Source organism: Berghia stephanieae, chromosome 15, assembly GCF_034508935.2.
Source record: "Berghia stephanieae isolate SIO BIC M18660-M18661 chromosome 15, UCSD_Bste_1.3, whole genome shotgun sequence".
NCBI lineage: Eukaryota > Metazoa > Mollusca > Gastropoda > Nudibranchia > Aeolidiidae > Berghia > Berghia stephanieae.
This window is the reverse complement of record NC_088374.1, coordinates 13,187,554-13,205,495: the sequence shown is the minus strand read 5'-3', so window position 1 is coordinate 13,205,495 and position 17,942 is coordinate 13,187,554. Positions and strand designations below refer to the sequence as shown.

At 35.3% G+C, this 17,942-nt stretch overlaps 1 protein-coding gene across 1 annotated transcript in view; it reads right to left on the bottom strand.

The window, feature by feature from the left end:
- The window catches only part of LOC144960379 (protein ERGIC-53-like), a 25,461-nt gene extending 8,679 nt beyond the window's left edge, over positions 1-16,782 (bottom strand). The window contains exons 1-7 of the mRNA XM_078893462.1: positions 16,662-16,782; positions 15,419-15,542; positions 13,129-13,270; positions 12,265-12,322; positions 9,957-10,157; positions 7,309-7,400; positions 683-860 (exon numbers count right to left, since the gene is read on the bottom strand). Coding sequence (XP_078749588.1) covers positions 683-860; positions 7,309-7,400; positions 9,957-10,157; positions 12,265-12,322; positions 13,129-13,270; positions 15,419-15,542; positions 16,662-16,730 — 864 coding nt within the window. The 5' untranslated portion in view covers positions 16,731-16,782. The remainder of the gene's footprint in view (positions 1-682; positions 861-7,308; positions 7,401-9,956; positions 10,158-12,264; positions 12,323-13,128; positions 13,271-15,418; positions 15,543-16,661) is intronic.
- Between the last annotated feature and the right edge of the window lie 1,160 nt (positions 16,783-17,942).

The following is a 17,942-nucleotide window of genomic DNA, read 5'->3' as shown; positions in this document are numbered from 1 at the left end:
AATGGTTGTAATCTTTAAGACGCTTCGGTATATAGCGCTATATAAGTCTCTATAGTATTATTAATATTTTTTATTATTATTATTATATTATTATTATTATTATTATTATTATTATTATTATTATTATTATTATTATTATTATTATTATTATTATTATTATTATTATTATTATTATCACTAATATTATTATTATTATTATTATTATTATTATTATTATTATTATTATTATTATTATTATTCTTATAATTATTATTATTATTATCATTATCATAATTATTATTATTATTATCATTATTATTATTAATATTATTATTATCACTATTATTATTATTATTATTATTATTATTATTATTATTATTATTATTATTATTATTATTATTATTATTATTATTATTATTTTTATTATTTTTATTATTATCGTGCAACATCGAATCTGTCATTTGTGGGTGACTTCCACCACCTCCTCCTCCTTCTCCTCACCATAAAACAAAACCCCAAAATAAAGTCATACAGACATACCTGCGGCCTATTAACTAAGGTTTAAACACTATTTCCAACATTGTTAAGTCTATCCCTCAACTCATGCAACAGCATCTGATCAGCCATTTGTTGGTGACTGCCACCACCTCCTCCTTCTCCTCACCATAAAACAAAACCCCAAAATAAAGTCATACAGACATACCTGCGGCCTATTAACTAAGGTTTGAACGCTATTTCCAACATTGTTAAGTCTATCCCTTAACTCATGCAACAGCATCTGATCAGCCATTTGTTGACCACCTCCAGTGCCACCGCTGCCACCTGAGATTCCCTTGGCCTGAATCTGGTTGGCTTTGGATTGGATGTCGTTGATGATGAATCTGGAAAAAGGGAAGGAATCTACGATGAGTAGGTGGTCGTAATTTCAGACATACTGGTTGGTAACAGTGATGCTGATGGAGATGATGGCAATGATAATAATGACGATGATTATGATGATGATGATGATGGTAGTGAAGATGGAAATGATGATAACTACAATGACTTTGATGAAGATGATGACAACAACAGAAATGATATAAATGACAACAATGACCCACTTTTTCTGTATAGGACTAGATGTTTAGAAATACTTTTATCCCTCTTTTAGGCTATTGCTGATAGCTCAGTTGATAGAGCACTTGCTTCACACACAAAGGGACCGTGATAGATTCCCAGTGCAGTAGAGATTTTTTTTTTACCCCCATGTCCACCAGCAGTGAACAGGTAGCTGAGTCGGTTAGACTCATAAGTACTTTGCATAAAGAACTTTGCGATAGACTAGCGTCCTATCCAAAGGATAGCAAGTAATTGCTATTGTCCATTTCACGCTATAGAAATTGGGATAAACTCCGCCCCGTGAACCCAATGTCTCTCTGAAGGACTACTTTTAGTAATATGCAGTTACAGTGTCTTTGTTAAAGAAAAATGGTCCGATCACATGATCAAACATGGAAGCACACCAAACATTGATTTTCAGAGGCTTATAGCTTTCAACGGTATGAAGCAATGTCTTTTGTGTTAAATAAATTGTTACTTTTCTTCTAATTTTTGAGCAAAAAATCGCTTAAGTCAAATTTCTCTCTTATTTTTTACAATAAGCGTGACTATATTGTAACGGCCTAGATATAGTACCTTCCTGGAATTTTCACCACCAAAAAAAGAACTTGGAATAAATATGGAAAACTATGAAAAAAAAAAAAAAAAATAGATGATTTTATTATTAGGTACCGCAAACTGCCGCATAACCTGCATTGAGAGCGTTTTTCGTTGATTTCACAATAAATTCACCTTGTTGTAATTTATTTACATTTCGACCATTTTTAAAATGAATGGTATCAGTGAAAAGATCAAGAAAAGCCCTTTCCAATGGTGTTATTTTTGATTTTATCTGATTCGGTTAATAAAGAAAAGATATCGGATGAAAAATACGACGATCTGACGTTTTCCCCTCGTGAAATCTTGCGTTTTTTCAACATACTGCGTTTGAATGCTCGGCGAATTTGGGCCGTGGTCGTAATCGTGCTGGTTATTGCAGTATTCGATGAAGTAAATCTTAACGAATCTGTTGATACTAAATTCACGATGGTTATAAAAATTTTAAGTGACTTTTTTTTCAAACTTTATTCAAAAAACGGGATTTTCAGGGGTTTAAAATGCAAAATTAGAAAAACCGAAACCACCATGTGAAAGATCGTTCAATTCTCTTTTAAAATAACTAATTCAACAACGATTACTTGGTATCGCCCAATTCCGCCAGCGCGATAAGAAACCCGATGCCCAGCATTGAATTTACTCTTTACAATGGCCTCCTGCCTGGAGCACGGCCAGACGAACGGGCTTGGAATTTCTTCTCAAAATGGATCATTAGATCTAAAAGGTGAGTTTTAATGTGATAATTATATCATTAATACTCATAGCTTCATGTATATCAATGTTTTATGTATTTGTGATCTAAATGACTGCAGTTTTTATCCATTTTATGTGTCTGTGGTGTTGATATTACGAATGGATCCTGACTCAAGCCAGACTTCGTGCAACGGGTCAACTTTGACACAACGCGTATTTTTTTCAGAGAAACTAATGCATTAACTATTTAAATATTTCATTAATATGAATGATAACTCAATTTATTTAGACATGTGCATGGTGTTTAAGCATATTTTCTTTTATCTTAGTTTTAGTGTCAGTCATATCGTTAGGGTTAGTAAACAAAATTCAAGATGGCGGCGTCTGTGTAAGTGTAAGGTTTACGACTAAGACTTAAGAACTTTAAGGGTTGTTTTGTTTTGTTTTTTTCCTTTAACCATCATACCTTCTTTGTGTAGCTATAACCTGTAAACTTTTAAATCATTATAGATTTTGATTTTTTTTCATTTAATATCCATTATAGATGAACAGTATCAAGCTTTGAGCAACACTTTCCTTGCATCTGGAAAAGGTCGTCGCCCAAACCTTCCCCCATCCATTGTTGTTGACAACAGATTACTCTTACAGCTTCATTTGCTGAAACAAGAAGGAGGATGTTCCTGGGAAAAAGTAAGTTGCAACTGAGTGGTCATGAGTTTTTATCCTGTACTAGAGATTACGCAAAATACATTTTCTCCTCCCTCAAGTTCAGGACAGATGGTAACAGCAATACTAATGTTCATTGAATTTTAATGTCTTTGCTTTTACTTTTATGTGTTCAAGATTTTGACTTGTAAGTTTAAGGATTGAAACATGCTCAACAGGAATAATCAAAGCATAATTTTCTATTATTATAAAAATCACAGACATGAATAGCTTGTTAACTGTGCTAGGTAGGTGGGGGTGGGGAGGGGTGCACATAACGGCAGCCTTAAGCAAAACATCAGTCTCCAATAAGATAAGGAAAGTTGTGTTAAGACCATTGCGTCTGATTGGTATTGGCGGGGTGCGAACCTGGGGGGACATCTCGATCTGGACTTCAGAACAAAACCAGTGGTTACAACTTCTTGCAAGAAGGAAGTAAGTTCAGTTTACAAAACAGTGATTGGTAATTTGATTTTGAAAAGAAAAATGTTTTCTGTCTTTATTCCAGGTCGATTCATGGATGGCGCAGATAACACCAGCATTTGATGCCTGCGTTGGTGTGAGGAATGCCATTGAAAGGAGTTTGTCGTCCTGGGAAAAGTTCACTGACGGGGATGATTGTGCTGGTTTCCTCAACAATCCGTTGGACTTATCTGCCATTTCTGACGATTTGACTCTATTGGGAATCAACAGACTGAATGTGAGGGCAATACCCGAAGACTTTTTTCTTTCATCTATCCTTACAAACAAATGTATAATTGATCTATACCAACACATCAATTCGATGAATTATTCTATGCAACTTTTTTGGTCTTGGGTAGATATTTATTGCATAAAAAATTTTCTCTAAAGGATATTGAAAAACATTTTTCCTCTGTATTGAAATTGTATAAAGCTAAGCAAAGAAATAAACATCGTAATGCTGATGCCTTTACCTCATTTTTATGTGAAGAATTTACTATTAAATTTATTCCAGTACAACAGAAAGAACCCTCTCTCGTAAAACTCTCCAATTCTTGTACTTGTAATACCAATAATTTAAAGGCAAAGATTGATACCCTACAGAAAGAAATTATAACATTGAAGTCTGTAATTACTGATTTGCATGATGAGCGTACTTCTTTAAATGTCAAGTTTCAAGAATTAAAAATCAAAAGTGATAAAGCTGAGGAAGATAGAAAAAGAATAAATGATAAATATTTGGATGTTAAGCGTAAAGCAAGAGAAGTTGAATCTTCAAAAACCAAAGAAATTGATAATGTTAAAAATGAATTGAATAATTTGTCCTCTATCAATAAGCAATTAAAGCGTACTATAAAATTACTTGAGAAAGAAAATAAGAACAATGATGATTTTGAGAGTTGTAAATGTTCGTTTCAAGATGTTGATGTTGTTTCTGTTAAAGAGCCTTGTAAAAATGCTTATTCTTCTGCCATGCGGTCTGTAGTTATTGATTTGATGTCAAGGGTAGGGGTGTCCGCTGACAATGTTAAGCATTGTATATCTACTATTTCAAAATGTCTGTTTAATTACAGTTTTGATCATTTGCCTTGTGCCAGAACATGTAACAATATTTGTGAAGAAGCTAATGTTATTTGCCATGTACAAAATGCTGAAGGCGTCTTGAACTCTTCTAATGTTACTCTTCATTCTGATGGTACATCACGAGACCAGCAGAAAATTGTAGGCCATCAAGTGTCACTAGACAATGATACAACATTGTATTTAGGTTTTAGTCCTATTGCTTGTGAAGATGCCAATAGTCTTCTGGATTTGACAGTCAATATGTTCAAAACATTATCTGATGTGTATAGTTCTTATTCAGATATTTCCACTCATGATGTTTTAGATAATTTGTTAGAAAAGGTTACTAGCACAATGACTGATAGGGCCTCTTGTATGAAATTGTATGATTCAAAATTGAATGATTATATAAATGAAAAACTTGGTCGAGGTGTTCAAATTTCCTTTTTGCATTGTAACGCTCACTTCCTTTTAGGTATGAGTGCTGCTTGTGAGACTGCATTGTCTAATATTGAATGTCAATTGGGTGATGGGGATGGTCTTGGGAGGGATAGAGAGTCAATGTTTGCTAGGTTCCAGTCAGATTATATGACTGCTACATCACGGACAATCAAACATGCATGTGATTTGCTTGGTCCCAGGGGTGATCAGAAGAATGGTTATCGGGTTTACTGGTTGACCCAGTGTCCCAGCTCTTTAATTCCATCATTCAAATCTAATCAATTTAACTGTTTTTATGCAGCTGCAGCAGCATTGATTTTTCACCACTCAAGCATCAAGGTTTTTTTTTTCATCTAGCATTTTGCCAGAGACCATTAATCAGAAAATGATCAGTTTGAGTTATGACATTTCAGATCCCACCATTATGTGCTTGATATGTGTCATTGCTTTACTTTATGTTAAGGTGACTGGGCCATATTGGATTTTGTTGACAAGCAGTAAAGTGAAATATAATGATTTTTATTTGTATGTTCAGAAATGTTTGCTTTTTTCCAAGATCCTTCTTGCCTTATGGATGATGATTTTGTCTGTGTGTTTGGTGAAGAATTTAGACTTTCTAGTCCTACTGTTCAAGCAATCAATGTTTTTGTATCAAATTGTAATGATGATCAATTATGTATTATGAGAAATGCCATTGTCACCATTTGTACTGAACTTGTTGCTGTAACTAAACGACAGTTAGCAGACTTTTTAGATGGCTCATTTAGTTCAGCATTGCCCGCTGAAATTTCTTCTAAGTTAGCTCATAGTCCATTGACTAATTTGATTGGTGAAAGTGCCTTTGGTGACTTCGATTTTGATGTCCACAAAAGAAGAAATTGTTCATTGTTTAATCCTTCTAGCATTCATATGTCTAAGCGAAATGATGTTGTTGATTTTATTGCAAGTAAAACATCTAATGAAAGAGATAATCTTTTCAAATTTAGTAGATCATATGCTCCGTGTTTAAAGAAAAGGAAAGTAGAAGAGGAAGATAAAGTAAAGATACAAATGCAAGAGAAGATGGTTGAAAACCAAGAAAAGAAACTCCAAAAAGAAGTTAAATCAATCACTATCACATCTAATTTAACTGCTGTTTTAAAACAACATGGTGGTCCATGCACCAATGTTGATAATGTAAATACTCTTTATAAGAAAGTGCAGGGATATTCTTCCAAAAAACAAGCTATAGAAGCATTTCGCAATGAAATTAGATTTCAGAAAGCGATATGTCAAAAGACTAAATTAAAGTTGTCAGGCAGTTTGGATGATCTTTTTGTAATGCTTACTGCTCATTTTGCCAGTGTTCAATCTAGTGATACCAATGATAATTGCTAATTTTTGATCCATCACTCACTATTTTCAAACAGCCGATTGTGTTTCATTTTCATGTCCGTTCGCAGAATATTGAAATTAGGGTGTCATTTTCAATTGCTTAGTAGCTAATGGAGGGAGATATATTTGTATCTATTAAATATTTACATGAAATATATACGATATCCCTCGCTTGTGTGGAAACATAAGTGGTTTTAACAATTTCTTTGATTTTTTATGAATTTTCAAAAATGTATGATTTTTTGTAATTGATGATGAATGTGTGTACTTTTATTATGACAAAGTACATTTGGTTGGGTCCATCCCTTCTGATATCCCTTTGCTGTAATAGATCTTTTCTTTAGCTTTAATTTGATATGTATTTGGTCAATGTAGCTTTATTTGTTGATTTTTTACAAATTTTTGAATTTGACTAAAATTGAAGATTTTCATGTCCGTTCGCAGAACATGGGAAATTGGGCTTTTTCCCATTTTTGATTGAATAAACGATTGTTGTGTCACACCCCTGAAAAAAATTGAGTTTGTTCTCTATATACTTGGGTTCGTACTCAAGAGGTTTTGGGTGTCTGGAGGTTATACATTTTTGTTTGTGGTGTTCCAAAGTTGGTCTCCTGGCCATTGGCGAAAAACGACGGAATTTCAAAAATTTCGAATCGTCATAACTTCCTTAATATTCAAGATACATCCTTGTATTTGGTATCAAAATTCTTCGAATGGCTTGTACTAATCATATAACTAACAATCAACTGCCATTTTCAAGTTTGAAAATTCAGTTTGCGGTACCTACTATTATTTCTAGTTTTTAAGTAATTCCAATCCTTTATCTGGTAGTTAAAAAAAAAAAAATAGATAAAAAAATAAAATACCGCCCTGTATTTCATCTCAGTGAAATTTTACCTCATGTCCGACACTTGCTGCATCATCCCGTTCTGGTTATTCAGCAACCTTTCAACCTCGTGTCTTTGTATAGGCATGGATGGCTGCATGCCCTGAGGGTAGATGGGATACACATGACATGAATGAAGAAATGAATGGATGGACGGAATGTTGGATGGTTAGATGAACGGATTAATTAACTGATGTTAGAGATGGAAAAACTAAATCTGGTATTAGATCACTTTGAACAAAATATTGAAAATTTAATCTTTAGCTTAAATTATATTTGATAAATATTTACATGCATTATTTGAAAGGAAAAAGGCTTGTATCAATTTGGCTAGAAAATTGTTTTAAAAATAAAATTAGGTGTCATTAATTAAAAAAAATAATTTTCCCATTGATATAAGTGATTCCTAACCACAGTGTAATTATTTTTTTTTTAATGGAGCTTTTATATAGCGCAATATCCATTAAACCTGATAAACGCAGTTTACAAGGGGTCTCCAACCATTAGCAACACTCAATTAACATGTAGGACGAGACATGACGCCCGTTAAGCAATATTACAATTTTTTCCCCCAATAGTTCACACTGTTAATAGCCAGGTACTCATTTTACACCCGAGTACGATGAGAGAATGTGAGTAAAGAACCTTTTCTAAGGACATAACTATGCGCCACTCAGAGCAGGGCTCGAACCCAGGACCTTCAAATCCAAAGGTGTCAGACCACAAGACCACATATCCGCAGTTGGCTAAATATTTATTTTTTTAAATCAAAATTTGGCGTCATTAATTGTTTTCTTTTTTTTTTTTTTTTTCTTTCAGTGACACGACTGATGCTTGACACCAATGTGTAAATAATGCTAGAAATATTATATGTAATGGAGATAAAGGTAAATCTGACTCATAAATAAGGGAACAACACAAAACACACGACATTTCATATTATATGTAACAAACAGGAATTTACAATCCTGGCCTCGACAGACAAATCGAAGCTTACACTTAGAAATAATTTTTGTTTGTTTGTTTGTTGCTTTAGGTCTCTTCCAACACATTTGAGGTTATATGAGAGACCGCTGAAACAAAAAAACAAGCAATCTAACAAAAATAGTACAAATGTAAACCAAAATCATAACCTAAAGATATCATAAGCTAAATTATTAATAACCAAGAACAAACAGGCAGAAGATTTACAGAAAAAAAAAAATCCCCTGTCAAAAATACAATCACAAACCAAAGAAGCAGGATAGGCTAGTAAAGAGAAGAAGAAACGACATCACTATCGGATCGTACACCCATGGGAACATCATAGGTATATGATTCAAGGGTGATGCTCCCATCCAACCACCCGCTTAGAAATAATTACAACTACAAAATTTATGGCAGTTCCTCTACCCACTGGGCCTCTTATGTGCAACGACCTGCCCAGAAGGATAAGAGAAAGCAAACTCCATTGAAAGAGAGTTTCCGATCGTTGTTAAAGCGCTACCTTTTTACTGTTACATTTTTATGACATTAGAATAGAATCAGAATTGAGCTTTTATATAGCGCAATATCCACTAAACGTGCTCAAAGCGATTTGCAAGGGGTCGCTGGCCAAAAGCAACATTTAACATTTAGGACAGGACATGACGCCTGTTAGGACATATTACAATTTTTATGGACAGAGACAATGCTGTTAACGGCCAGGTACTCAATTTACACCTGAGTATGGTGAGAGAATGTGAGTAAAGAGCCTTCTCCAAGGACAAAGCTATGCGCCGAGCGAGGCTCGAACCCATAACCTTCAGATCCGAAAGCGAGTGTCATACCACAAGACCACAAGACCACATAGCCGCACAATTAATACATAATGACACATTTTGCTGTTATTGATATCATTGTGGTATTGTCTTAAATGTAAAATTTTGTATATTTGTTACAGTGAATGACATAATCAGTCGGATGGTGAAAAGGTTTGAACTGAGATATTGCCAAGTTTAGTTAGAAGGTCAATTTTTTATCAAAAATGAGTTCTTGTCAGAACTGATGAAATCAACCCCTTTTTGTACATCTTCGGGAAATATCAAAGCTTAATTTCACTTCTAAATATTTTTTACAGATCGTCAAGTTGAAAAAGTATGAAATTTGAGTTGCTGGCTATCTTTCCCATACATCTGACCATAACTTCATGAAAAATCACCAGATTTACTTCAAATAAAAATTAAAAAGCTCCGGGGAGTATATTCTTTCAGAAAATGGGGGGAAAAAATGCGCTCCGGGGAGTATATTCTTTCAGAAAATGGGGGGAAAAATGCAAATCCAAAATGTTCACCGTCCAACTGATTATGTCATGCACAGACACATTTATTTGTAACGTGCATTGAGCATTACAAATTAACCCTATCCTTACCAGACATTTACAGGATTTTCCCTAAAACTTCACACCCAACTAACAAAAACACAACAGCAGTAAGTTCTTCCGATACATAATTTCTTTAGCAAAACATGCTCTACAACACACTGTTCAATTTTTAAAAATTTTATGATGTGCAAAAGAAATTTGAATAAGAAAAAGGTTGGTTGTATCGTAACGAATTGACGATTTTCCTATAGTTGGTAAGAAGAGGGTTAAGAAAATGTGGGATTATTTTATTGACATTTATATCAAACAGAATCAGACCTGTTGTTGCTGGCCAACTTGAGGTGGCGGCTGCTGACCCTGTGGCAGCTGTCCAATGGACAACTGGTTGACGCGGGTAAGGACCATTTCCTGTCTGCCCATCAACTCGTCCAGACGGCGAGTCAAATCCTTGAGGACATTGTGGATGCTGTTCTGGCCGGCAAAGATCTGGCCCAATTCTCTCTCGTTCTGGTTTTGGAACTGGTGAGGCAAAATCGGAATGTATCACACTCAAAAACAACATTATGTTTTGATTTTAGTACTTTGGGATTGTGTGTTTTTAAGGGTTTTACGGCGCTTGCAAGTAAAAAGGAGGAAAATGGGATAGTCAAAAGCTTATAGATTTACAATTAAAGCAGTCAAGCAAAAGTATGACAAAGGGGAACGGTACAAATAGGGAACAGAGGTAGATTCCAAGAGAAACAATGTTACTGTACTTAATTTGAGATCACCTTAAAGCCTCATCCAGACAGAAGCACAGGATCCCACTTAGAGGAGCACACTCAAATGTCTTCATTATGCATTCAAAACAACATATATAACAATACATAACAGAGAGAACCCCACCCAGTCCTTGTTATTGTTTTCAGCCAGCCATTTTTATGAATCAGAATATAAACATTTAAGGTTACACATGGTTTAGTGTGTTTGGTACATTATATCCAACTGGTGTAGATGTTGTGAGTTTTTCAACTAATGCAAAGCATCAATTTTGTGAAAGGTAAGCCACTCATCATGCTCAAGGCCTTTTAAAAGAGTACCCAAGCCAACAGCAGCACTTGACATGAAAGGCGAGATGTGATGCCTGTGAGGTTCCATTACATCATATTTAGACAAAGACATCCCATTACTGGCCAGGTACTCATTATACACCTGATTGCAGTGAGAGAATGTGAGTAATGAACCTTTTTAAAGAACAACTGGGCACTCCCTACAGAGCAGGATTAGGACCAGAAACCTACCTGTCTAAAGGTTTCGTTTGTTTGTTTTTTAGGGTTTTACGGTGCTTGCAACACATTTAGGTCATATTAGCGCTAGTAAAAGAAGAAAATGGGATAATCAAAAAATTCTAGAATTACAATTAAAGCACCCAGCCTTTTGGGCCCAAATTTGGTCTCCACTCCGAATTTTAAAAAAAGATGGATAATGAGTAGCAAACGGATTTGAAATCCATGACCTATGACCTCAGATAACGAGAGTAGTTTCACGATGGATGATGCGATCATCATCGGTAAAACCCATTAGCAGAAATTACTCATTTTCGAATTTTCCAAACAGTTTAAAATAGTAGACTGACATGACTGTGGATTACGATCTACTATTAAGCTTTGGAGTTTCCAGGAAAGATAATCATGAAAGGTCTTAACGTTGACAGTTGAAAGACTGAAAACTGAGAACTGTTCAAAATCTAATATTAGCCTTATATAGGCTGACAATTTACAGGCCCGAATAGCAGAAAGGTTTTTGTTTGTTTGTTTGTTTGTTGCTTTAGGTCTCTTCCAACACAATTGAGGTTATATGAGAGACCGCTGAAACAAAAAAACAAGCAATCTAACAAAAATAGTACAAATGTAAATCAAAATCATAACCTAAAGATATCATAAGCTAAATTATAAATAACCAAGAACAAACAGGCAGAAGATTTACAGAAAAAAAAAAAATATCCCCTGTCAAAAATACAATCACAAACCAAAGAAGCAGGATAGGCTAGTAAAGAGAAGAAGAAACGACATCACTATCGGATCGTACACCCATGCGAACATCATAGATATATGATTCAAGGGTGATGCTCCCATCCAACCACCCGCTATGAAAGATAATAATGAAAGGTCTTAACGCTGACAGTTGAAAGACTGAAAACTGAGAACTGTTCAAAATCTAAAATTAGCCTTATATAGGCTGACAATTTACAGGCCCGAATAGCAGAAAGGTTGGGAAGTCTGGTGATATTAACTCTTTCAGAGCTGAGGCTATATTCACATTTCCGTCACAAAAATGGCTGACATCTGATTGAGGTAGAATGAGAATGACAAGCTAAGATAAAGGTACATTCGAATTTGGCGTAAAATCTCACTTAAATAAAATACCCCCCCTGTGGCCAATTGAACGTTCTGATGAAAGAAATGATACCATTGGTTCAATTTATAGTACGTTGTAGAAAATAGGATTGGATTACATTATTATTTTTGCCTATCAAGACCAGCTCACTGTAAGGTCTTCAGCCAGTAGAACAGATTCTGCTCAGCCGCACAATGCAGCCAATCACGTAAAAAGAGTTAAAGTTCTGAAACATTTGGAAACAACTTACATAATCTTCTTCTTCGTTGAAATCGAGGTCCTTCTCATCAGGGTGTTCTTTTTTGTATCTGATGGATAAAAAGGAAAGAAATCAATAACGATGGAAGTAGTATACTACACAACTGGCATACAATAACCTTGGATGCAATGGGAGCTCGGCTACAATGGGAAATTTTTAAAATCCCCATTATTTTGCTTGTTTGTTTTTTCCAATACTGAACTCCAGTAAAAAAGACATTATACACTTACTTCCTTTTTCTGTTTAGCAGGTGATTGGAAAATATACTGAGGGTTTGTCACATACTGAATTCCGTAAAAATAGGGAAAATTGGCAACTTTGAACCTAGCAAATAATAATAATAATATTAATAATAATAATAATAATAATAATAATAATAATAATAATAATAATAATAATAATAATAATAATAATAATAATAATAATAATAATAATAATAATGAGGATGATGATGATGATGATAATAATAATAATAATAATAATAATATGTCTGTATTGTCCTCAAAATAGTGTCAATTTTGTCATTTGGTTAGACATTTATAACAATACAACATTATAGAGTACATACATAGCATTAATATATTGACATATATATATATATACACTCACACTTATGCACACTAGTAACATCGTAGTCATCATAACCATCATCGTCTTTCTCCCTCCCTCCTGCCCGACCGCCCTCTCTCTCTCTCTCTCTCTCTCTCTCTCTCTCTCTCTCTCTCTCTCTCTCTCTCTCTCTCTCTCTCTCTCTTCACCCCCCTCTTTCTCTCTCTCTCTCTCTCTCTCTCTCTCTCTCTCTCTCTCTCATCTCTGAGGTTAAAAAAAAAAAATTTAAAAAAACAAAACACCTACTGCTTCCTGGCATCTTCCAATTCCTTCTGGTATTGTTCAAACTCCTCTTGGAACTTCTGCTTCTCGGCCTCCGAGACCTGCTGAGTGTCTTGGGTGGGGTCCATCAGGGAGTGAGTCAGGACATGAAGGACATCGTGATCATCTGGAAAAGAAAAGGGTTTCATTCAAATAATATCTGTTACAAATTGTTGTGGGCAGTTGGTAGGTCTATCGTGCGGCTATGTGGTATGACACTCGCTTTCGGATCGGAAGGTCCTGGGTTCGAGCCTCGCGCTCCGCGCATAGTTGAGTCCTTGGAAAAGGCTCTTCACTCACATTCTCTCACCGTACTCAGGTGTAAAATGAGTACCTGGCCGTTAACAGCGTTGCCTTTGTCCGAAAAATTGTAATATCGCCTAACAGGCGTCATGTCCCGTCCTACATGTTAAATGTTGCTGTTGACCAGGGACCCCATGTAAAGTGCTTTGAGCACATTTAGTGGATATTGCGCTATACAAAGCTCAATTATTTTTTAAAAATCTTTTTTATTTTTGTCTGTTTGAAAAGGCAACAAACCAACCGTTGTTTTCACCAAAGCAGCACAGCTGCCCAAGGGAGGTAGAGTAATCGATGACCAAACAGGCTTCAGAAATGGCAATTGAAAGCAGTGGGTCGCCTCAAACAGACTACAGACAGGCCACGGCAGTACTGCTGCAAACATGCATCGATGGGGTCTGAGGGAGTCAGACGACTGTCCCCACTGTTGTTGTTTGTTTGTTTTTGTTTTTAAGGGTTTTACGGCGCTTGCAACACATTTAGGTTATATCAGCGCCAGTAAAAAGGAAGAAAATGGGATAGTAAAAAGTTCTAGAATTACAATTAAAGCACAAAAGAAAAGGTAAGACGTAGGGGAATTGGTTCAAATAGGGAACAGATGTAGATTCCAAGAGCACACCGTCAAAGTACTTATTTTGAGATCACCTAAAAGTCTCATCCAGACACAAGCACAGGTCCCAACTAAGAGGAATACACTCAAATGTTTACCAATCATATAATATAATATGTAAGCTAAACATGATACAATGCATAACAGAAAGATGATTTACAAGAAAAAAAATATCATCTCCCAAAAATATAACTATACATTCGACTGTTTCCCTCTCAGCCAAGGACTCCGACCCAAGTCAGGACAAAACCAAGCAATCTCATTCCAAGACAAAGACAGAAAGCAATTGAAAAACAGATAAGAGGGGATAGAAGAGACAGCAAGTACCTCCCTGCCCGCTATGGGAGGTAGGAACCCCACCCGGTGTCCCCACTGTCTGGGACCGCCAGAGACAGCAGACCACATAATCCTAGACTGCCCTGTGACAAGATTGGTGGGCGGTTTCAAGGCTGTCCTCAACTGTGGTGCCGAATTTAAAGAATGGCTGGAAGTAGCTTAGTATTGGGGTATTTTTATGACAAAACATATGAAGACGACCTTATGGCATATTTATATAGCGCAATATCCACTAAACATGATGCCTGTTAGGCGATAATACAATTTTTGTTTCTGACAGAGAGAATGCTGTTAACAGCCAGGAACTCATTTTATAACAGTACGGTGAGAGAATGTGAGTAAGGAGCCTTTTCCAAGGATTCAACCTTGCATTGCTCAGAGCGGGTCTTGAACCCTGGACCTTCCGACACGAAAGTGAGAGTCATACCACTAGACCACATATATTAAATCTCTATGAGTGGCAAATTTGTTTGAACAATGATATTGCCCATCCATGAGAATCTTTGCTAACTTGTTGCACATGTTACAGTGAATGACATAATCAGTCGGATGGTGAAAAGGTTTGAACTGTGATATTGCCAAGTTTAGCTAGAAGGTCAATTTTTATTCAAAGCGAGTTTTTGTCATAAATGATTAAATCAACCCTTTTTGTACATCTTCGGAAAATATCAAAGCTTAATTTCACTTTTAAATATTTTTTACAGCGAGTGAAGTTGAAAAAGTATGAAATTTGAGAAAAGTTGCTGGATACCTTTCCTATACATATGACCATAACTGCATGAAAAATCACCCGATTTACTTCAAATAAAGAGTACGATGCTCTGGTGTGCATATTCTTTCAGAAAATGAAAAAAAAAAATGCAAATGCAAAATGTTCACCTTCCCATTATGTCATGCACTGACACATTTATTTGTAACTTGCATTGAGCTCTGGTGAGCATATTCTTTCAGAAAATGGAGAAAAAAAATGCAAATCCAAAATTGATTATGTCATGCACTGGCACATATATTATAATGAATTCTAGTTACCTGCGAGTCCACCAGTGGCAGCCGACACACCAATGTATCCAGACTCTGGCAGGACCACGTTGAGGACAGTAGTACACAGTTCAAAGTCTGCAGGGTTGTTGTTGATGCCATTGTGGACTTTGATCTGTAGAGAAAGGAGGGTGATTGTTTTTTTGTTTGTACGGGTTTTACGACACTTGTGACACATTAAGGTCATATCAGCGCCAGTCAAAAGGAAGAAAATGCGATAGAAAGTTCTAGAATTACAATTAAAGCACCCAAGAAAAGGGAAGACAAAGGGGAAATGGTTCTGTGGGTGGTACATGCTCTGATCCTCACCCATCCTCCTCACACTCATTCTGTAGAGTGGTGTCTCCTGTATGTCCTTACTTTACTTAATCTACCCCAAAAACTCATACTCATTCCTAAAAGCTCATACTCATTCCTAGTGCTGTAACTTCAAAACCTTTATACTCCCTCTATAGTCGGCCTGTGGCCCATGTCTTCTGTATAACTATTTGTGATTTGATTGTAATCATGAATCTTTCTTAAAATTGATTGAACGATCTGGTATCCCCTTTGTTAAGGCCCAGAATCTCTCATCGACACATGATTTGACCCAGGCATGACAATCCTCTGTTTATGAAATATGGCTCTTTTAGAAGAAATAATGACTGAAATAGATAACTGCAAGCCAGGAAACAGTAGGTGGTGGGGAATGGGCGACTGTCAATCTTCATGCAAGAGACTGTGGGAAAGACAGACAGAAGGTTATTTGGCTCAACCCTTTAACTCTCTCCTTACCAGCCATTTTCAGGATTTTCCCCAAAACTTCACACCCAACGAACACAAAAATAGATTTTTTATCACTCAGACACAATAGCAGTAAGTTCTTGCGATAAATAACTTCTTTAGCAAAACATGCTCTACAACACACTGTTCATAGTCTTTAAATTTTATCATATACAAGAGAAAGTTGAAAAAGAATAATGGTTGTATCGTAACGAATGTGACGATTTTCCTGTAGTTGGTATGGAGTGGGTTAAAAATCAATAATATGAGGAACATGAATCTGCAGCTCAATTCCTGATATTATTCAGTTGACAAGGAATACAGGTTAGGGTGGGAAGACAGACCAGAGACTCCCCAGTAAAGACTATCAAAAACTAAAACTGTCTGATTAATCCCCTTAATAATTGACACAATCCTTAACATTTGCTAGTGCTCATAGACCTTTAGAAGTGACATCAGTAAGAATACTTACAGTAAGCGCCTGGTTGTAGTATTCAATCTTCACTCGGAAGGGGAACGGTTTGTTTCTGAAATCTCTCATACAGCCACCAAGGAACTGGCCCGTGCCATCACTAGAAAAGAAAAGAACAAAAAAAAGGGCGAAAATATGAATATGAATACATTAATTCAAAAAAAAAAAATAAGTCAATGTATAAATAGATCAATCTCCCCTCTTTCCCTCCCCCCTTTCCCACTAAAAAAAAAAACCAAAAAAAAAAAGAATATCTAAGTAGTTAAAGTCCAAAAAGGAAAGACCAAATTGAACTTTAAAAAATAGTGAATACAGTCAGATCTTGAGCCAAGCTAATTGTGTTGTAGTTAGTAAGTCTTATAAACTTAGAATTGGGGAATGTGGGATTCAATGACTGGGTTTGACTTTACAAAAAAATGAAAGTGTAACAATTTAAATAACATAAACCATGCTGAACAATAAAAATAAAAGAATGCTAAAATGGAATTGTTAACTCTTTGTTCTTTTTTTAAAATTAATAATAGTAATAATACTCCAAATTGATGCTTTTACCATAAACAACAATGTGAAATTGAATGTAAGCTTCAATTTAAATAATGATAACAGATAATGTGACCATTTCGGGTTTCCTCTTTATCAACAAATCAGAATGAATGAAACCGTACAGACAAATGAGATAATAATATGTGATAATGGGTGGGAAACATCCTGTTTTGTTGAAAAGGGGAAATCTGAAACATCCACATTATCTTTTTTCATTTATTAAATTGAATGAAGATATTCAATTTCACATTGTTATATAATTTTTCGAGCTTCGAGCAGCAACATTTACATTGCTTATACTACCATATTACATATGTCTCAAGTCAGAATTTTTTTTAAAACGAGGAATATTTCGCAGCTTCTGAAGAATGTGGATTTTACCATTTTAAAAAAGTGGAGTATTATGCCCTCATTAATGGCAATACTGGTAAAATATAGAATTATTAACATACAAATCATACAATAAAAAAAAAAAAAAAAGAAAAAATTGTGAAAGAACTAAATGAAAATGCTCATAACATAATAGCGACGATTAAAAAAAAGAAAGAATAATTTAAAAAGCGATTAATAGCAATCTAAATATTCACAATTGTGAAAGATTTAGGAGCAGGCATTGGCAGCACAACAATCAGGGGATCTGATGTTCAATTCAACACCCAATCCAGGAATGATAACCAAAAAAAAAATGTTCTTTTCATTTTGTCTATCGAGCACACTATCTTCCACAACAGTAATAAT